General features: G+C 40.1%; 1 protein-coding gene across 3 annotated transcripts in view; it reads left to right on the forward strand.

Moving 5' to 3' along the window:
- Positions 1–22,885, forward strand: part of FER1L6 (fer-1 like family member 6) — a 212,071-nt gene that overhangs the window by 102,753 nt on the left and 86,433 nt on the right. For all 3 annotated transcript variants that reach the window (XM_032253154.1, XM_032253169.1, XM_032253162.1), the window contains 5 exons: positions 4,314–4,434; positions 7,161–7,261; positions 11,258–11,348; positions 15,132–15,251; positions 16,803–16,955. In XM_032253154.1, the coding sequence (XP_032109045.1) occupies positions 4,314–4,434; positions 7,161–7,261; positions 11,258–11,348; positions 15,132–15,251; positions 16,803–16,955 (586 nt within the window). The remainder of the gene's footprint in view (positions 1–4,313; positions 4,435–7,160; positions 7,262–11,257; positions 11,349–15,131; positions 15,252–16,802; positions 16,956–22,885) is intronic.

Consider the following 22,885-nt stretch of genomic DNA (forward strand, 5'->3'; position numbering starts at 1 on the left):
ATTTAAAGGCAGAGCAATGATGATGATGATGATTATATCTGAAGCACCCTTTATTCTTTAAGTGAAGCATAATAAAATAGGAAGCTCAGAATTTACAATTGCAATCCAAACCCTCTTATTATATTCATCAGAATTCTGCTATTATATAAATTCAGTTTGATGGGATTATTGAATACATAATTTCTTATCTTATTTTTGACACAGTCATTTGTAAACTGAAAGACTCAAAAAAAAATTGTCAAGCACCAGAAAAGATCATTTCAGAAAGCAGCTGGGGCACTTACATGTACTCTCACTGCTCTCCTTTAATCCATGCAAATTTTTAACCTGCAAATAGAAGTAAAATTATAGAATTTTTAAAAAGAAAGTAGTGTCAAGTACCGATCAAATGAGAAGGGATAGTGTAGTGAGAGTCCTTTATTGCCAGATCTTGAAGTATCCATGATGTTATTACATTCTCATGAAATCATGTTTCTTTCCACATCTTACATGTGAAAGGAATGGAGGTGTGGCATGGCCCTGAGAAGGCTACATTGCTATGCTCCTCAGTCCCTTTGCTCTTTCCCATCTAGACACTTTCTGGAGACTGACCCATGACCACTCTCAGGATAACAGGGACTCCCAAATCTGTTTACCTAGACAGTCCTCTTTCCTGAGCAGCAGATCTAAGCACTCCCACTCAGATGTCCTACAGATTACTCACCAGGCTCATTTTCTTCACCAACAACTTTTCTTCTTTCCCTATTTTTCCTGTCTCATGGACTGAGCCCACCATTCTGAGTCCTCCAAGCCACAGACAAGCTTGTCGACTGTTCTCTCTTCCTTCCAACCTTTATCTGCTCAGTAACAAAGTCAGTCAATACAGTTCTTAAGTACTTCTCATATCTGTTGCCATTTAAAAACTTCTGGCCATTGGTATCTTCAGCCTGGATTACTAGAAAACAGCAACAATAAAACCTCCTACCTGGCTTGGATCTTATTCAAGACCTTCACTAAACTACATGAACCAGTCACTCCCCTGGTTCACATCACTCGTTGACTCCTTGTGGCTTTCAAGATTAAATCCAGAGGCCATAGCTTATGGATGGATTTGATCCCTGTCTACTTCACCACCTTCATCTCTGGCCACTCCACAAACTCTGTCTGTCTTCTGTTCCAAACTACAGGGCCCCTGGCAGTTTCCCAGTATGTCCTGCTGTGTGCTGCTTCTGGACCTTTGAACACACTCTTCCTTCTGCCTGTCAACAGATCTGCTAGGTTCAACACAAAGCCAATTCCTTTCCCTGAATCCCTAGTCTGATTTGGACTTCTATCCTCACCTCCCTCAAGCACTGATTGAAGATGTTTTTACCTGTCTCTCTTCTCTCTTAAACTGGGAGCATGTTGAGGCCAGGGACTATCCCTTATTCACACGCATATCTGATCATCTTTGTGACCAGTGAATGGTAGTAGGTGCTCATGATTGTTTTTGAATAAGTTAAGGAATTACTATAATTGGATTGGATACAGAGTACTATGAGTACAGAGTGAGGTGAGTAACTAATCCCACTGGGGAGGAGGGAAGGAGTTGGGAAAGGTCACAGAAAGGATAACATCTTAAAGCATGAGAATGTGCTTCAGGGATTGAGGGAGGGTGTTTAGGACAATGGAGTCAGTTGAAATAGTCTTAGCTGTTCGTCCTCTTGTTTTTGAGCATTCCCTGCCTTTTCTAAACCCTGTCGTTCCATGGGCCTTCCATGAATCACCTTCTTTGGGGTCTTTTTTTGGCTCCCTGAAAGCCATACTTCTTTATTGGACATTCTGCACAACACCAGGGAGAACCTCAAATTCCCCTGTCCTTTATTCTCAAAACTGAGGACATCAGTGAGGAAATAGCTGGATCTGGAGCTCTGGGGAACTGTTCTGAGACTACTTAGAGGTACTCTGTATCTTTGCACTGGCGCCAGTCAGTAAAGACGTTGTCCACCCTGATAGACTAGCCATTGTTGACTGTTGGTGGGGATTTCAGGGGAGGAAGGTAAGGGAAGGGTTTAGGAAGAGATGAGAGGTCTCAAACCATCCTTGGATGCACCTCATGTTAGTGCTTGCCTGCTGGCTCAAGGAGACTAAAGTAAGTCATACCGGCATTTTTTTTTTTTTTTGGGTACAGTTGGGTTTTTTTATACTCTCTTCAGTCACTACATTGAGGTTATGTCTGTGTAGTCACAAGCCAGGGAGGCAGCAGCCAAAATGGAAAATGTTCTTTCTATAAAAGATCCCTATACATGTGTGTACATATATGCATACACATACATGCATGTGTACATATATATAAACACACACAACTTACTTGTTGCCCCCATTAAAATGTCACCTTGCATCTCTTCTGGGCTTTCCAGTTTTGCGAAGCACATGCATTTACATGCAGTTTATTTACTAGGCTGGAGCTCTGGGATGAGACTGGAGAAAAAGATATCCAGTGGCGGGTCATCATGTGAGGACCAAACGTCACAAGGCTGCTCCTGTGTCAGGATAGCCATTCAGTCTGGCAGTCTTCTCTTTCCACCAGCAGCATAGCACCTTCCCATCTGCTGCCCTCCAGCTGCACTGCAGTTTGCCTAGGAAGCCACAGCATCCTCGTCCATGCAGACATGCTAAGACTAGGAGGTCCCTGAGAACCAAAGAGACAAAGTCTTGAACATCATTAGCGCAAAATGACCCAAACCAAAGAAACCTTGAGACAAAGTAAGATTTGGGGTGGGAATTTATCTGCAGGATTCTTAGTGCAATAATTTTTAAGGAGGCAAAATAGAGCAGTTTGGTTTCTAAATTTGTTGTTGTTCTTCTGCCGTAATAACAACCTCATTTTCTGCCAAAAACTTATGTGGCTTCTTTTCTGAATAAATACCTGCTGGTTTATTTTCTACAGAACAGACTATAGGGCACCTTCACTTATTTTATTGTCTCCTTCAGAAGAAATTTGTATGGGAGAGCTAAAAAGAACAACTGGATTCCAGAGGCTACAGCTTAGGGATTGGATCCCAGGCTACTTCTCCAGCTTCATCTCTGGCCACTCCACAAACTCTGTCTGTCTTCCATTCCAAACTGCAGTGTATGTGTGCGTACACACACACACACACACACACACACACACACACACGCAGTTGGGCTGGTTCCACATTTTCGCAATTGTCAACTGTGCTGCTATAAACATGCTCGTGCATATTCTTTTTCAATAATGACTTCTTTTCCTCTGGGTAGATACCCAGCAGTGGAATTGCTGGATCAAATGGTAGTTCTAGTTTTGGTTCTTTAAGACCTGAAACTATAAAAATTCTACAAGATAACATCGGAAAAATCCTTCTAGACATTGGCTTAGGCAAAGATTTCATGATCAAGAACCCAAAAGCAAATGCAACAAAAACAAAGATAAATGGATGGGTTTAATTAAACTAAAGAGCTTTCGCACAGTAAAAGGAACAGTCAGCAGAGTAAACAGACAACCCACAAAGTGGGAGAAAATCTTCACAATCTGTATATCTGACAAAGGACTGATAACTGGAATCTACAAGGAAGTCAAATTAGCAAGAAAAAAACAATTTCTTCAAAAAGTGGGCTAAGGACATGAATAGACAATTCTCAAAAGAAGATATACAAATGACCAAAAGACATATGAAAAAATGCTCAGTGTCACTAACGATCAGGAAAATGCAAATCAAAACCACATTGCGATACTACCTTACTCCCACAAGAATGGCCATTATCAAAAAATCAAAAAATAATAGACGTTGGTGTGGATGCAGTGAAAAGGGAACACTTCTACGTTGCTGTTGGGAATGTAAACTAGTCCAGCCACTATGGAATACATCTGTTATTTTGACTTTCACACATGCCTGGCACATAGAAACTAAAAACACTTCACTTTTGCCCTCTCTCATTTAAAACCACCCTCTTTCTATACTCCAGCCTGGGTGATGGAGCAAGACCCTGCCTTTTAAAAATAAATAAATGAATTAAATGAATTAAATAAAAAGTAAGCCATCCTTCTTGAAAAAGGCCTGCTTAAAAAAAACCCTGCCCTCTAGTGGTCATTTCTAAGCTTTGTTCCGGTTCTGATGGTAGCTGTTAATACCTCTCCATTGTAGCCATCTACTGTTCATTGTTCATTGCTCACAGGTCCCCAGTTATAGATGAAGGATGGTGTTAAAAGTCTGATAGTTTTGTCACCATGCCTTTCCAGTCCTGCCTAGAACATATAAAACATTAACATGTGACTGGGGTTGCCTGGAAAACACTGATTACCAGCTAACTCCCAGACCTAATTGTTTTCACAGGAATTACAACTATTTGCCATTTGAGGATAAGAAGCCCTGTGTCTACTTCATCAGCTCTTGGGGAGACCAGACCTTCAGGCTGCACTGGTCCAACATGCTAGAGAAAATGGCAGACTTTCTGGTAGGTGACTCTGATGGTAGGGTGATGGATTCGAGAATTGGGAAGCTGTTTTGGGGGAAGGAATTTTTAAAATCTACCCAGTAGAGGGTGTTGACCTCAGTTTAAATACAAATAAATTGAGGATGCTGCATTTGGAGGGCTCGTGGATCCTACCATGCAAATCTAGGGGAATGAGACTACATTCTGTAAAATTCCTGGACTTCAATCAAACTACCTGAATTCAAATCCATGCTCTACTTCTGGCTGTTACAGGATCTAGGTGTAGGCTGTTTTTCTAATCTCCAAAGGGCAGGAGTTGACAACTTTCCCACAAAATAGGCAGATCCTGGCTTCAACTAATAAAAAATCCTAAGTTCCTGGCATGGTGGACAACTCCCTACAAGATCAGGCCCTGCCTACCTCTACAGCCCCATTTTTCTTATGTTCTTCCTCCCTCACTTTGTTCTAACCACACTGGTCTCCTTTGTGTCTCTTGAAGAAACCAAGTTCCTTTAAGCCTTGCATCCATCACAATGCTGGTTCCTCTGTTACTTTGCCCCTCTGCAGTCTTCACCTTGTAACCCAGCCAAATTCCAGGCTCAGTGGCTCAGCTTCAGACTTCCTCAGGGAAGATTCTGACACCTTCTAACCCCTTACCTTCTTATATAACACCCTGTTTGGGTTTTTTTTTTTCTTCTCTTTTTTTTTTTTTTTTTTTTTTTTTTGAGAAGGGGGTTCTTGATTTGTCACTCAGGTTGGAATGCAGTGGTAAAATCACAGCTCACTGCAGCCTTGACCTTCTAGGCTCAAGTAATCCTCCTGCCTCAGCCTTCCATGTAGCTGGGACCACAGGCATGTACCACCAAATGTGGCTAATTTTTTAAAATTTTTGTAGAGATGGAGTCTCACTGTGTTGCCCAGACTGGTCTTGAACTCCCAGGCTCAGTAAGGCCTCCCACTTCAGCATGTCAAGTAGTTGAAACTACAGGTACACATGCACCACCATGCCTGACCTTTTTTTTTTTTTTTTCTTGTAGAAACAAGATCTCACTGTGTTACCCAGCCTAGTCTGGAATTCCTGGGCTTAAGCAATCTTCCTGCCTCAGGCTTCCAGATTGCTAGTGTTACAGACATGAGCCATTGTGCCTGGCCAATACTCTGTTCTTTTCCTTTGGAGTTCTTATCATAGTTCACAATATATTTGTGTGTTTATTGTTCGATAACTGTATGCCACGATTTCTATGGCATTTAGCCTAATACTTGGCACCTGATAGGGACTAAATAACTATTTGGGGAATTGAATATATGAAAGTATTTTATACTGTAAATAGTGCCAATTAATATGCAGTCAATGCTAGATTTTCCCACCTAAGCTGCCCCAGGAGGGAGAGAAGGCTGGGACCTCTTTTTCTCTGACATCTTGTACCTCCCCTTTGCAAGTCCTTCTCTCCTACTCCCATGCTCCCACTACTCCGTCCCACATGCCTCATCAGATCACTCTTGTCTTGTCCCTCCTGTCCCATTAAAACCGATGCTAAGTCAACAAATTTATCTGTCCCATTTGCTTTATAATACTTGTCTCTAAATGTGTAAAACAAAGTATTGTCTCTGACCATCGGGATTCCAGGCCTCATGGAGATAAACTCTGAAAGGGGTCAGAAGGCCTAGTCTGGGGTCACAGCATTTGGAGGTCACAGACTGTCTTGGTTGGGCTGGTCTTACTTCTCCTTCAGACAGAACAGATCATTTATCTCCAAGAGTCTTGACAAGGCAGATCAGAATTTTTCCTAGAAGCCATAGTGACATTCATTTCTAATTCCCTTCTCAGTGTTGGCATCCCTGCCATGCTTAGCATATCATGGCTAACCACCATGGGAAACATGACTGAATGTTTACTAACTACCACGTGCTGTTCGAAGATATTCACACCCTGCTATAGTGTTGTAGTTGGGTTCTGTTATTATTCCATTCTACAGATAAGGAAATTGGGCATAAATACATTAGTTCACTTATAAGTGTTAGAGCCTGGAGTTGACCCCAGAACCCAAGTCCTTAACTATGCCACAGTGTTACCTATTCTTATAGTGAAGGTGTAAAGAGAGGAGCATAGGTCCCCAGGCACCAGACTTTGGGATATGGTAGAGAATACAATTTTGTAAATTCTAATAGTAACACATATATTTCCCCTGAGGTGCCATTTTCCTCCAGCCCACTAAATAGAATTCTAGAATTTAGGCCCAAAAGAAAAGTCTAATTATTAAGCATAGGGCCATTGCCATATACAATCTGTCCCATTATCTGACCCAAAACTCATGTAATTAGAAGAACAGGGAACCCTTTAATTTCAGAGATTATTCAATATGATTATATTCCTATGTAAAACATTACTTTAGAAGTTTTGGTAATTGTATCGAATTACTCTACATTGTTAGCTATTTCCCAAATTATTAGGTTTCCACAGAGGGTAGATTCTAAATAAATGGTACCCAGTTAGGGAATGGATCTACAATAGAAAAAATGAGTTTGAACAGGACTGGACCAATTCCACTTATAAAAAGGAAGATTCGACCTTAGAATGCAGTAGCACTTCCCAATTCAAGTACAAGAAAACCAGAGAAATCTTCCTTCATTTCCAAAACAAACAAAAAAATTAGCTAGCTGTTATTTCTAGTATGTTACAATGAGTATCTCTACTACCAATCTCATTCCCACCACCTCATGTCTCCACCCCTGTGGTTTGTTTTCAGGAAGAAAGTATAGAAGAAATGAGAGAATTGATTAAGATTTCAGAGGAGGCACCTGAAGAGAAAATGAAAACAGTGCTCAGTGACTTCATCAGTCAAAGCAGGTACTGAGAGAGACAGCCCACATATGCAGAGCTGAGCTTCTGTGGACTCAACTTTTAATTACCTTCAGAAAGTAGTTGATTTCACATGCATTCAAATGGCCGTTTTATAGTGCTGTATCCATCTTAATTTTGTTCAGTAATTTAGCCAGTGCTTGTGGACTGACAACTGCTTCCTGACACTTAAACAACTAAAACATAAGTCAAGTGGGAAAAAGCAAAGAAAGACTTACTGCAGAGACTCTGTAGGAAACAAGAAAAATGCTGGTAGTGTTAGTGCACCAGCGTGGTGCTGTGCATATGGTAGACACTCAGAAATGATTTGACACTTAGATGGTCTCAAGAATAAGCTATTAATACATAAAATACTATTGTAGGGCTGAGGGAAAACATCTCTGAAGGGTCACTGAAAATCAACTATTTTCAGTGAAATATACTATTCAGTAAGCCTGAATAGTATATTTCAATATACTATTGTAGGGGCTGAGGGAAAACCTCCCGTCCCTTCTCTGAAGGCTTACTGAAAATCAACTGAAAAAAGTAGATTAATAGGAGAAAAGGCATGCAAATGTACTAAAACGCACAGGCAAGAATCACAGAGTGATTTCTCAATTACCCAGTGCAATACAGAAATGTATATACCCTTTTTCAGAGGGGACATGGGAGATGGAGAATGTAGACAGTTCTTTTGAGGGACAGTAAATCATCAGGAAGAATGAATGGACCAGGGAGATGGGAGGCAGACTTCAGGGGAAGGTGAAGGACGAAGCTGCACAGGAACAAAAGTTCTCTTATTTTTTATACAGATGAAGTCTCCCAGGTAATCTCTTGGAGCTGTCCTTCCTTAGTAGAATAGACGAAAAGTCTTTCTGGGCAGGTGATGATTCTAGTCTCTTCTCTGTTGTTGATCTTTCCTGGTTATTTGATGAGATCTCTAGGGAGGGAGTCTTAAGACAATCACATTTAAGCTTTCTCAGTCAGACTGGAAAATTTAGAGTCTCTCCTGATACTTTGGTAAAGAGGGTCAGAGAGACAGGGAGACGTGGAAAAGGTCAGAGAGAAACCCTGCTTCTGAGGCTTATTTCGGAGGCCTTCCAATTTTCAAAGCACTCAGCATCATGAAGCACCATATTTTGGGGAATTGTTTTCTGTGTCCCAACACTATTTAGTGAAATTTTTGTACAACATGTTAAGTACCAATTAGTAACCCTTATTCCAGATGGCAGACAATATAATAAAATATCAAAAATAGGTCATATAGTTATCTTTTACTGAGTAACAAATTTCCCCAAACTCAGTGCCTTAACACCATAGCTATTACCTTACCATTTCTGTGGGTCGGGGGTCCAGGAATGGCTCACCTGGGCAGTCATATCAAGGTTCCACTAGGATGGATTCACTTCCAAGATCACTCACGTGGTTATTTGCAGAGTTCAGTTTTTCACTAGCTATTGGTTGGAGGCCACCCTCAATGCCTTGCCATGTGATCCTCTCTAAGCTGCCTCTCATGACAGAACAGCTGGCTTCATTAGAGCCAGCAAGCACAAAGAGTCAGAACATCCCAGTAAGACAGAAGTCAGAGTCTCCCATGCCTAGTCTTGGAAGTGACAGCCCATCACTCTTGACTATTCTGTTAGAAGCAAGTCACTAGGTCCAGCCTACCTTCAAAGGTAGGGGATTACACAGTGGCATGAGTTGCAGGAGGTAGGACTCACTGGAGCCATCTTAGAGGCTGCTGACCATTTAAGGAAACAACCCTGGACTAACCCTTGAAATTAACTAGGTTAAGATTCGAGCAGATATGAGAATTTGTCATAATGGGACTAATGGAAATGGAGTGAAGATTCATTTGATGAAAGGCAAGAAGTAGCTAAATTCTGGTGTTCAGCTTTTCAAGTTCTGCCTCCTCAATCTCTCAACTACTCAACAATTTTTACTTTACAAAAAAAGGGAAGCAAAGAAATAGTTTTTATTTCTTGTTTTTCACTATAAAAGCAATATATATATTAGTGCTGATCCTGCTGTGAGCTGTTTAGTGCCACCTGCAATTCCTTTTAAGCATTTAAAAAAGCTTCACAATTCATATTTTTAGAAAGTGTTTATGAGCAAATTAATAGTTTGATAACTTTTCTAAGTTATGAGATTACTTGGGATGATAGTTAATCATTCCCCTTTTTTCTTAAAGTTTATAACCAACTGAAAAAATATTAGAATAAGACAGAGATCAAAATGTTAGTTTTATCACTGGAAAAGTTGGGTTTGAGAAAGCAGCTTGGACCCAAGGTCAAGGCAAGTTTCCTGTTCCCCTGACCTGTTCATGGCCAAGAAGCTCAACAGGGCTTCTCCCCCCATCTCACCCTTGCCCCTCAGAGGGACAGGCTGCTTGCCATGTGACATGTGAAGGTAAGAGGGATATCCACAGCCAGCAGGCAGGCTAGGTCTGAAAGATGAAGAATGAACAGAAATGTGTGCCATAGTCATTTACCCCAATTTTAATGAGGAAACAAATTAATTCTCCTTGTGGGGAAAGGAAAGGGATTAGAAGTGATTATGTCTACCTGCACTGATCCATTCTGGAGAGTGAAATGAATTCCTTCTGCCACAAGTGAAGGCAGGAATTGGGGCAATGGAATTCCCTCCTCAAAATATAATCCTTTTTACTCTTTTTAAAAAATTAAAGAAGACATAGCTTAACTAGTGTGTCCAAGAAGGATTTCTGGTGAGGCTTCCAGCCGCCAGTGGGTAGAGGCTGGGGTAGGACCTTGCACTGGGTGGTGTAGCATCTTAGACTTTCCTTTGTGTTTCCTTTATAATTGATTTTTTTCATCAAAAGTGCTCATCATTGAAATGATCATGCTTGTCATTTTTTTAAAAAAACAGAAATATATAAAGTAGAAAAGTTCTTCTCAATTCTCTCACTCTCCAGTGAGAAGAGTTTGATTTGTCCTCCTGGACTTTTTTCTGTGCATTTGCAAACATATACCCTCATATGTACATACTCATAAAATATCGTATTTCTTCATAAACAATATCACACATTTTGCTCAGCAGGTTATCTTTTCATTCAGCAAAATATCACAGGCATCTTTCTGTAGGTGCACATAATAGATATCCTGAATATTCAATTGCATGTATGTGGCATGATATATTTAGTCCCTAATGATATTTAAGTTGTTCCCATTTATTTTGCTACAATTAATATCATTGTGTAAACATAATCTTGTCAGATTGTTCGATTACTTTTGAAGGACAAGAATTCTAGTATAATTTAGAATCAAGTTTAAATTTTGATAGGTGTGATCAAATTGCCTCTAAAACACTGTAACAGTTTACACCCACCTTCAATAGAGTAGAGGAACGACTAGCTCCTAACATCTTCACCAACCTTGAGTATTATTCATTTTTATAGGTAAAATGGTATTGATTTTAATTTGCATTTACGTTATCACTAGTGAGGACAATATCTTATTTTCCTAAGTGTTTAGTCCATTTACATTTTTCTTCTTGAATTGTGTTCATAATCTTTACTATTTTCTGATTGAACATATTTTTAAACTTCATCTCCAAAAAATGTTACTACTCAGTCTTTCCTATTGTTTTTAAACAGTGGGGACACATTTCAGTATTGAATCTAAAATATTTGTTTTACATACAACTTTTCAGAAAACTTTTGGTGTGTGTTAAATTTGTAAGATGAAGGAAAACAGCATTTTGTGGGGTTTGTTATGAATTTTTACAGCAATCACAATAGATTGCACTGAAAGTGGAAAAACAAATATCTCTTCCCCAAAACTAATGTTTGGTCTGGGCATCATTTCCAGTTCTCCTTTTGTCTCTTGGAAAAGTTAATACATTGTTGCTTAAGCCTAAATTAAAAATCTTGGTTCTATGACTTCAAAAGCTTTCCGATGTAGTGCAGAAAAGATATTTGCAAATCTCTGGAATTAAATAGATGGATTTTCACTAAGTAAGTTTCAAAATGTTATTCTTTTCTTATAGCGCCTTTATCTCTGAAGCAGAAAAAAAGCCCAAGATGTTGAACCAAACCACTTTAGATAAGAAACGTCTTACGCTCTGCTGGCAGGAGCTGGTATGTGAAAATCTATTTATATTTTGTGGACAGAGTTAAAACATGAGCTTTAAAAATAAACCTCACACATGTGGCATAGGTCACAGACCAAATGAGGATAAGGTTTAAAGGTCATACATTTGTGGGATGCAGAGACAAGAGTGAGAAGGGAATATTTGTTAAGTTGGAAAGAAATTAACATTTATTGAAGGTTTACAAGGATGAGCTAGAAGCCCACTGGTCCTACTTCCTATTCTGATCAAGCCCCCTCTTGCTCATTTTCTTGACCTTCATATTTTGTTAAAGGCGTAGACTTGTTTGGCCCTCTGCCCCACAAGCTGAGAGAAAGAGAGGAAACAAAACAAAACTATGCTCCCTGACTTCAGGTTCCCTCATTGAGAATTGTGTTAAAATGTGTAAGCCCTTCTTGAGAACAGGGCCGTAGTTGATGCCCCTCTCTATCCTGGGAACCTGCACACGCTAGGTGCCTAATAGCTGCCCAGTTCTTGTTCAATGACTGGTGACTGGAATTGCCAGACCCAGTCAGGCCCTGGATTAACTCAATTGGAAATGTCAGTTCCAACAATGGCACCAAGGGACATTTCATGTGAGGACAGGATAATTCTGCAAAGAAAATTATTCAGCGCTTGACTTGACAGGGATGTTTTAAAGTATGAGTGGGGCTCAGAGAGATTAAATGATTTTTTTCTAAAGATGACAGCTAGTTAACTGTAGTCCAAAGACTAAAACCCAGGTCTCCTAACTCCTCATTCATCCTTCTTTCCAGAATGCTGCTTTTCTGTCCTCTGGAACATTTCAGGAAGGCTAGATTCCCACCACCAATAAGACCTTCTTCCTATGATGGCTTTTCTCAGCACCTGTGGCTGAAGTGCTGTCTCTGCAGCTGCCCTCTGCTCCACATTTTCTGCAGAGCTCTGTCTTCACATTGTCTGACAGTCCTCGGCCTGATGATTTCAGTATCTTTTTTTCGTGGTCCAGGTCTCCCTCCTCATCTCTAGACCTGCATTTCCAGCCTCCTAGTGGGTACCTCCATGCTTGTCTCACATCACCCCAAACTCTTTGTATCCTACTGAGCCTGTCACCTTATCTAACCTTGTTCCACATCCTGATATTGGCACCGCCAGCTATACTTACTGCTCCACCCAGAAGGCTAAGCTTCAACATTGGCTCTTTATCTCTCACCTTAAGTAGCCAGTTGAATACCAGGTCCTGTAGGTTCTGCCCCTTAATAACTCTGGAACAAACTCCACTTCTTCATCTTCAGAGTCACTGCCTAAACTGAGTTTCTTAGCGTATTGCAAAAGTCTTCTTCTAATCCATCTTCCTTATTACAACAAGCATGGTCTTCCTAAAACACAAATCTGATTAGATCATTATGCTTAAAAAAAAAAATCACTGGTGTCTCTTAGTCATTCATAAGATAAAGTCTAAATCCCTTCTACATGATATATTGGGCTATTTATTGTCTAGTCCCAACCTAGCATCCCAGCTTTATCCCTCTTTAGTTCCTTCCCGTGTACGTATGCTCTGACAGTTTTGAATCCTTGACGATTATGTATATTCAAATGTAATTTTTCCCTCTGTCCTCTTACTCTCTGATTAATTCTATTCACGTTTTAAAATTCAGCTCAAATGCCATATTCTCCAGGTAACCAGCTTTGCCCCTGTCTAGTACCACAATGCTTCACACATTTTAATTATGTGCATGTATTATTTTCACCTTACCAAACTGTCAATGTCTCAGGGAAAGGAAGCGTTATTTCTTCTTCCTGTCCCAGGCCTGGGCTCCAAGCATAGTGCCTGGTAGATAGCAGGTATGCAGTTCTTCCAGTCAACATTAGCAGAGCCTTCTTATGTGCCTCACACTCTGCTATATGCTGGGAACAAAGCTGGAAGAACTTGGTGCTTGTACTTGAGGAATTTCTAGATCAAATGGTTCATTCAGTACATAAACATTTATTTAACACCTATGTGCCAGGAGCTCTGTTAGACACGGAGCCTACAATAAAGGCAAAACAGTGGAGGTCCTTGTCCTAATGAAGTTGACACATTAATGGTGAAGACAGAAGATAGACAGGTAAACAGCAAATTCATAAAAATTATTACAGATCATGATTAAAAAGGAAACTCTTAAAAAGCCACAGTGATCAGGAAAACATGGGGGAATTTAACACATTGGTGACATTTAAGTTGAGGCCAGAAAGATGAGAAGAAACCAGCCATGTAGAGTGTAGGAAGAACATTTGAGCAAGAGGAATCACCAAGTATACCAACTAATATGGTTTGGCTGTGTCCCCACCCAAATGTCATCTTGAATGCTCACATGTTGTGGGAGGGACCCACTAGGAGGTAATCGAATCCGGGGGGCAGGTCTTTCCCATGCCGTTCTTATGACAATGAACAAGTCTCACAGATCTGATGGCTTTATAAAGGGGAGTTTCCCTGCACAAGCTCTCTTTCTTTGCCTGCTGCCATCCATGTAACACATGACTTGCTCCTCCTTGCCTTCTACCATGATTCTGAGGCCTCCCCAGCCATGTAGAACTGTGGGTTCTCCATTAAACCTCTTTCCTTTATAAATTACCCAGTCTTGGGTATGTCTTTATTAGCAGCATGAGAACAGACGAATACACCAGCTTTAGGATGGACCAACTTTGTCATGTTCTAGGGCTTCCGAGGACCAGGGTGCCTGAGGCACAGTGAGCGAGGAAGGAATATTACAAGATGAAGCAGACAGTGGCAGGGCCAACTCACACAGGGCCTTAGAAGTCACTGTAAAGATTTTTTTTCCCCTAAGCTTATACTGAGCTCCCTGGTGGCACTTCTCAAATGATGTCTTCTTGGTCTGAAAGCAGCCACTGTACCTCTGGGAAGAAGTGGTAAGTGCAGTGGTTAAGCACATGGGCTCTGGATGCTGCTGAGGGTCAGCTCTGGCTCTGCCATTCAGTAGCTGCATTACTGCTTCTTCAGCTGTAAAATGGGAATAATAGTACCTACTTCGTACTGCTGTTATGAGGAGTAACAAAGGATTAATCCAGTGGTTCGGATGTTGCCTGGCACAGAGTAACAGCTTAATACACCTTAAGCTGCAATTATCATTGTTGTTGTTGTTAAATATCAGAAAGCCTGTGTGTTAGTCTGTTCTCACACTACTAATAAAGACATACCCAAGACAGGGTAATTACAAATGAAAGAGGTTTAACTGACTCAGAGTTCCACGTGGCTAGGGAGGCCATGGTGGCCTCCAGTCATGGCAGAAGGCAAGGAGGAGCAAGTCACATCTTACATGGTGGCAGCAAGAGGAGTGCCAAGCAAAAGGGGCAAAAGCCTCTTATAAAACCATTAGATCTCATGAGAACTCACTATCATGAGAACAGCATGAGGGTAACCACCCCCATGATTAAATTACCTCCCATGTGGGTCCTTCCCATGACACATGGGGATTATGGGAATTACAATTCCAGGTGAGATTTGGATGGAAGACAAACCATATCAGCCTGGATTCAGGTGCTGGCTAATAAGCCATATGACCTTGATAAGCCTCTGACTTTTCTGGGCCTCAGCTTCTCATCTGTCAAGCAGAGGTGAGATGATATTTACCACCTTCATAGTCCTGTGAGCTTTCCAGTAAGGGGGCAGCGTGCACAGTGGCAGACCCTGGAACAGCCCATGTGAGTGGCTCAGCGCGGAGTGCACCAGGACCTTCAGGTCTCTTCAGCAACAAGACACTGCTTGTTGTCCAGATCTCTAGAAAGACCTACACTGACTCTTGTCTTGTTTTAGGAGGCAATGTGCAAGGAGGCCAAGGGGATCATTCAGCAGCAGAAGAAAAAGTTATCTCTTGATGAAATGATTCACGAAGCTCAGAACTTTGTGGAAAAAATCCGCTTTCTTGTTGATGAGGTAATTGACTCTAAAGGTAATTGACTCATTGGAAAGTTAGACTGAATGTCTTCCAAGGAGTTTTGGATGGTTGGTATGGATGAAATATGAATTAATGTTTTTCTCCCCAGCCCTAGTGAGTTGAGCAGGTACTCCTAGTTTAGAGAAGAGATTTTTAAATTAAACCAAGCAAGTACAGCTTTGTTTATTTACTTATTTTTTTTTAACAAAGCCTGAGCATTCAGCAAAATGAAAGGCACATTCTCTAATGGGCTTAAGTGAAGTCAGCATAAGCACAGAAACTTTGATAGGTTTTCAACTATAAGAGGATTTAAACTCGTGCCCAGTAAGGGCACAGCAGCTTCTCATTTTAAAGTTAGTTGTAAACAGTGTCTTGTGACTTCTAGAATGACCTTTTTAAAAAGGGCCCTCAGATTTGCAACTGTCAGATACTGACACTCCTTCTTAATGCCTGCAAATGTGTAGAAACCTCAAAAACAGGGTTTTATGTGGGATGATTTCAGGGACAGAGATTTACTGCTTCTGTTTCTTTTGAAATTTCTAATTCTTGTTGCAAATAATCAGTCATTTCCTGGAGGCATATTACTTGGTGAGACAGGCAGACAGTAGACATAGGAAGTTTAATAAGTACTCAGAAGGGTTGAACCAGGCAACAGGGCTTTAGGTTTGTGATGACCAACCCTTGGCAGGGAAAGCCTCTCTCCTGGTGTCTCTCTTTCCATATCAAGGAGAAGGGGTGCCCACTTTGGGGATTAATTACACCTGATCACTCAGGATAGGAAAGACAGAGCATCTGCTTTCAGTCCAGGAACGTCAAAGCCTTGTTTATAGCAATATGCCCCCTTAGTGTTTTGAGAGTTTTGTTTGTTCAGAAATGTGCATTTCAAACACCCACAACATAATGGGCCACTTGGCATGGAATTCTACTCTGCCTATCTTGATTAATTCAACTTTAAAGCCTAATTTCCTATGCAATGTAGCCGAGTTCCTGCTGAATAACCACTTAAAATGGAACTAAAATATTTTGCAATCATATTTTAGGTACACAGTTCCTTGTAAAATTACTTTCCTATGAGCAAGTGTAAGGAAAGTCAGTCAAAGACATTCACAGATGTTTTTGTTGTTTCATTTGAATATTCTGGAAATGTTACCTGACTCTGAGGAGTGCTTAGAGCTAAATCATTACTACAAGATTGGGGAAAAAATCCATGGGAAGTTGTCCAAAAGTGTTTTTCCTGCAGATGGAGAAAAGTGGACTACCAAAGACGCCAAATCACAGGTCCAACTTACGTGTTCTAGTAGCACAATGAGCAATTTGGCACGTGGGATTGTATGCACTTTTAATTCATGACCTAAGGCTTTCTCTTCTCTAGAAAGCTGCATTTAATTTGCTTGATGGCATAGATGTTTCAGTGCCTAGATGACTTCAGTCACAGCAATTGTTTTGTCGAAGAGCGACTGTTTCAGGATAGAGCTCTGCAAGTGCATTTGTTCAATACCAACCTTTCAAATCCCAGTCCTATCCAATCCCAACTCCCTCTGTTCCCGCAGCCCCAGCACACCATCCCTGATGTTTTCATCTGGATGCTCAGCAACAACAAGAGAGTGGCCTATGCCCGCATCGCCGCCAAAGACCTCCTCTATTCCCCTGTCACAGGGCAGATGGGCAAACACTGCGGCAAGATCAAAACTCACTTCCTCAAAGTAAGTGAGCAGTATTTTAACTAAAAGAAGAGAGATTTCTGTTTCTCTAGGAAGGCTCAGACTTTCTAGTGTGTGTCGGTGACTCCAACTGTTTGCCAATGCTTTCAAAGATAGGAGGACAACTAGAACACCTTGCTACCTCTTGGTTTAAATTGCAATTCAATAGACCACCTTTAGGTGGATTTTTTTTTTTCAATTTTTTTGTAACTGTTACATCACCTGGCACCCATAAGTTTCTGTTTAAATCTAATGGGTTCCTTTAATTTTTACATCTTTGATTATTAGTATTTATAACAATGAACCTTAATTTTTTTTATTTCAATAGCTTTAGGGGTACAAGTGGTTTGTGGTTACACGGATAAGTTGAATAGTGGTGAAGTTCAGAATTTCAGGGCAACTATCATCTGAGTAGCGTACAATGTATTGAATAGGTAGGTTTTGTTTTTTCTCATGCCTTTCCTACACTCCCCTTTCTGAATTTTCAATGTTCATTATACCACTCTGTATGCCTGTTCATACCCATAGCTTAGCTCCTGCTTATAAGTGAGAACACACAGTATTTGGTTTTCCAATCTTGATTTACTTCACTTAGAGTAAATAAAGGCCTCTAGTTCCATTCAAGCTACTGCAAAAGACATTATTTCATTGCTTTTTATGGCTGAGTAGTATTCCATGGTGTGTGTGTGTGTGTGTGTGTGTGTGTGTGTGTGTGTGTGTCTGTGTGTGTGTGTGTGTGTATATATCTCACATTTTCTGAATCCAGTCATCAGGTGATGAGACACTTAGGTTGTTGATTCCATATCTTTGCAATTTTGAAATGTGCTACAATTAACACGTACATCCTAGTGCCTTTTTTATATAGTGACTTCTTCTTCTGTGGGTATGCACCCAGTAGTGGGTAGTGGGATTGCTGGATTGAATGGTAGATCTACTTTTAGTTCTTTGAGAAATCTCTATGCTGTTTTTCAGTAGAGGTTGTGCCAATTTATAGTCTCATCAGTAGTATATAAACGTCCCTTTTTAGCCACATCCATGCCAACATCTATAGTTTTTTGACTTTTTAATAATGGCCATTCTGGCTGAGGTAAGGTGGTATCTCATCATAGTTTTAAGTTGCATTTCCCTGATGATTAGTGATGTTGAGCATTTTTTTCATGTGTTTGTTGGCCATTTATATATCTTCTTTGGGGAAATGTCTTTTCATGTCTTTTACCCATTTTTTAATGGAATTTTTTTTTCATGTTGATTTGTTTGAGTTCCTTGTAGATTCTGGACATTAGTCCTTTATGGGATACATAATTTGCAAATCTTTTCTCCCATTCTGTAGGTTTCTATTTACTCTGATGATTCTTTTGCTGTGTAGCAGCTTTTTAGCTTAATTTGGTCCCATTTGTTTTTGCTTTGGTTGCATTTGGTTTTGGTATCTTAGTCATAAATTTATTGCCTAGGCCAATTCTAGGTTTTTTTCTAGATCTTTTATGGTTTCGGGTCTCGGATTTAAGTCTTGAATCTATCTTGAGTTAATTTTTTATGTGGTGAGAAATAGAGATCCAGGTTCATTCTTCTACATATGGCTACCTTGTTTCCCCACTACCACTTATTGAATAAGGCGTCCTTTCTCCAATTTGTGTTTTTGCATGCTTTGCTAAAGATCAGATGGTTATAAATATCTGACTTTATTTCTAGTTTTCTATTCTGTTCCATTGGCCTATATATCTACTTTTGTACCAGTATCATGTTGTTTTGGTAACTATAGCCTTGTATAATTTGAAGTCAGGTAATGTGATGGCTTAGGATTGCTTTGGCAATTTGGGCTTTTTTTTTTTTTTTTTTTTTTTTTTTTTTAGCTCCCTGGGAATTTAAGGATAGTTTTTTCTAATTCTGTAAAAAATGATGTTGGTATTTTGACAGGAATGGCATTGAATCTGTTGATTGCTTTGGGCAGTATGCTTATTTTCATGATATTACTTCTTCCAATCCATGAGCATGGGATATATTTGTATTTGTGTCATCTATGATTTCTTAGGATGAACATGTTTCTCTATCAGTTTTCTCACTACCTTTTCACTTTTGTAATTTGTCCATGGCATTTTCTCACATGAGTTAATCTGTATTTTAAAATAGTTTCAAAGAAAATTAGAAGAAGAACAGAACTGCTAGTTCAGGATTCCCTGTGACTTTAAATCGTAAAATTATAAAATTTTCAACTTGGAGGTCCTGCACCCTTCATCAAGACAGAGTCCCCAGATGCCTTCTGGGTGGGCCCTTATAGACATGTGTCTCTGGACAGATTCTACTGTCTCTAACTCAAGATATGAGCTTTGCTTGGAGACATGGGTATTTCACTTCCACTACAAATAAATTTGTATCCCAGCAAGTAGAAATGAATGAATAAGAGGAAAATGTGTCCAAAGCCTTTACCCCACCAGTGACTGACCACAAGAGTACAAGTTGACTGATTCACTTTTCCTAACTCATAGCCGACTGTCCTCCCAAAATCAGTTCTGGTTTCTTGCTATAAAATAATTACTTCTTTACTGACTCAGGGAGGATGAAAAGGCTCAAAGCTATGCCGTAGAGGAACAGGTAAAGAGGTGGCAATTCTTAGCTGAGGACATCTAAGCCTGAGAGAATAGTTTCAGTGTTTGTGGGGCTAGCATGTAGATGGAGGGGACGTATGAGGGAGAGGGGGACACAGAGAGAGATTCAGCAGATAAAATCAGGCCCTACAAAGACATTACAGGGAAATAGTTTCCTAAATGGAAGTCCATAATGCATTCCTCATCTTTAGAGGTGTTAGCACACCCTAGGCAACTATTTGATGTAAACATGGCAGCAGGCAACTAACTATATTAAATAGCCTCTAAGTGTCATCCAACCTCAAGAGGCTACTGTAGATGTGACTGTTAAATGTTGCAGATAGGAGGTCCCTATTATTGAGAATGAGAGCCAGTATGGCATAATGGTTTAAAGCATGGGCTTTGAAATAATGTGAATTGGGTTGGAACTTATATTAGATTACTAGGGTTACTGTGACAATAATTAATTCCTCATCTATAAGGTAGCATGAACTGACTGGCTTAAACAACAAAAATGTATTATCTCATGGTTCTAAATGCTAGAAGTTCCAGGTCAAGGTGTTGGCAGATCCGTTCCCTTGAAGGTGTTAGGGAAGAACATGTTCCAGGCCTCTCTTCTAGCTTCTGGTTAGTTCAATGGCTTTTACTAGAATGGCGCCAATCGGCACATGACATTATTCCTTTGTCTGTGTCTGTCCCTTCATATGACATTCTTTTTATGACTCCAATCATAAAGGATTAGGGACCTACCCTAATCCAGTACAATGTCATTTTTTTAAATTATACTTTAAGTTCTGGGGTACATGTGCAGAACGTGCAGGTTTGTTACATAGGTATACACTACACATGCCATGGTGGTTTGCTGCACCCATCACCCCGTCATCTACATTAAATATTTGATCTAATGCTATCCCTCCCCTAGCCCCCCACCCCCTGACAGGCCCCAGTGTGTGATGTTCCCCACCCCTGTGTCCATGTGTTCTCATTGTTCAATGTCGTTTTAACTTAAGTAATTATATCTGCATTGACCCTATTTCCAAATTGGGTCATATTTTGGGTGTTGGGGATTACAACTTCAATATATAAATGTTGTAGGACCACAATTCAACCCATAATAGAATTCCAGGGACAACATACACTGGTTGTATGACCTTCGGCAACTTAACATTCTTCAACTATCAAATGAATAAAGAATGTTCCTCCTATTTTTCATTCATTAAATGGAGATTGTTGTGAGGAGGAAGTGAATAAATGCAAGTAAAGAACACGTAGTTGTGCCTCACATAATAATCAATAAATGCTAGCATTCTAACAACTAGATATCCAAGTTCCCAGAGGACATTGCTTAATTGTGTCCCCCTCATATCCAGCAAGTTGTTTAAGGCTCTCTGTGTTATTTTCTGGTCATGTATGTAAAATAATTTTGTTTTAGAGATGGCATATTACTCTGTTGCCAAGCCTGGAGCACAGTGGTAAAATCACAGCTAACTGCAGCCTCGAACTCCTGGGCTCAAACAATCCTCCCACCTCAGCCTCCTGAATAGCTAGGTCTACAGGCATCTGCCACTGCAGTTGGCTGATTTTTCTTTTTCACAGAGATGGGATCTTGCTGTATAACACGGACTTGTCTTAAACTCCTGGTCTCACGTGATTCCTCTGCCTTGTTTGGCCTCCCAAAGCACTGGGATTACAGATGTGAGCCACTGTGCTTGACCTAAAATGGCTTTTAAACCCACTCCAGTAAAACCATAACTGAAAAATCAGATTTTTCAGTTATGGTTTTACTGGAGTGGGTTTAAAAGCCATTTTAGGCATTCACCACAATTATCAAGAATTTTCTTCCATTCAAAGAATTCTAAGGAGGCAAGACATATTTGTCTTAAAAATAGCAAATCACTTCATAAGGCCCTGTGCTAAAAATACTAGAAAGGTGGTATAAAGTTACTCACTTCTAAATATTTGGATGTATCCTGGCACTATTTAAAATTAGAACAAAGAACAGCTGTCAAATAAAGTCAGAGTTTAGAGGACTTGAGAATGCAGAACTTTTGCCCTGGGGCATTCATCTGAATATTATCTTCATCTATAAGTCTTAGTTTATTTTCTTTATTTGTATTTTCCTTTTGCCATTGGAATTGCTCTGGGTGATAGCTTTCTAGATCTTGTTGAATACAATTATATGAACTTGATAAAATATCTTGATAAGATGATTTAGCAAGACCATTTCCATTTCTGTTTTGATTTTCACTCCTGACTTGAGCTCCCCTCTCACCCACCACCTCTCCTTATGCCCCTTTCTCCTCACTAAATGGGCAAAACCGGAAAATGCAAAGGCTACACCAGGGACACTGAGTAATCCCTCATCTGCCACTCACTCCAGTTTTATAGCTGGGAAATAGGATAGGAAGGTGGAGAGGGGGCTAGAACAGAAGGTAAATCTCTAAACTCTCTAGGCTAAAATTTCCTCAAACTTTGTTCTGTGCTGTTCTTTGAATGGCTCTGTAAATGTTTCATGTTCAAATGCTTTTAAGAAGTAGTTGTGACCTTGGACACTCTTGCAGTTTTAGTGCCCATTAACCGGTGGAATGTTCCAGGAAGTCCTACAGTTGGGAAACATCTTTAACTTTTTTTTTTAATTATAACTTTAAGTTCTGGGATGCATATGCACAACATGTGGGTTTGTTATATAGGTAAACATGTGCCATGGTGGTTTGCTGCACCTATCAACCCGTCACCTACGTATTAAGCCCCACATCCATCATCCATTCATCCTGATGCTCTCCCTCCTCTTGCCCTTCACCCACAGGCCCTGATGTGTGTTGTTCCCCACCCTGTGTCCATGTATTCTCATTATTCAGCTCCCACTTCTGAGTAAGAACATGTGGTGTTTTGTTTTCTGTTCCTGTGTTAGTTTGCTGAGGCTGATAGCTTCCAGCTTCATCCATGTCCCTGTAAAGGACATGATCTCATTCCTTTTCATGGCTGCATACTAGTCCATAGTGTATATGTACCACATTTTCTTTATCCAGTCTATCATTGATGGGCATTTGGATTGGTTCCATGTCTTTGCTATTGTGAACAGTACCACAGTAAACATACATGTACATGTATCTTTATAATAGAATGATTTATATTCCTTTGGATATATACACAGTAGTGGGATTGCTGGGTCAAATGGTTTCTGGTTCTAGATCATTGAGGAATTGCCACACTGTCTTCCACAATGGTTGAACTAATTTACACTTCCACCAAAAGTGTTCCTATTTCTCCACGGCCTCGCCAGCATCTCGTTTCTTGACTTTTTAATAATTGCCATTCTGACTGGTGTGAGATGTTATTGTGGTTTTGATT

The sequence above is a fragment of the Sapajus apella genome, unplaced genomic scaffold (genome assembly GCF_009761245.1).
Source record: "Sapajus apella isolate SASKATOON/1434 unplaced genomic scaffold, GSC_monkey_1.0 scaffold3, whole genome shotgun sequence".
NCBI classification, from domain to species: Eukaryota; Metazoa; Chordata; class Mammalia; order Primates; family Cebidae; genus Sapajus; species Sapajus apella.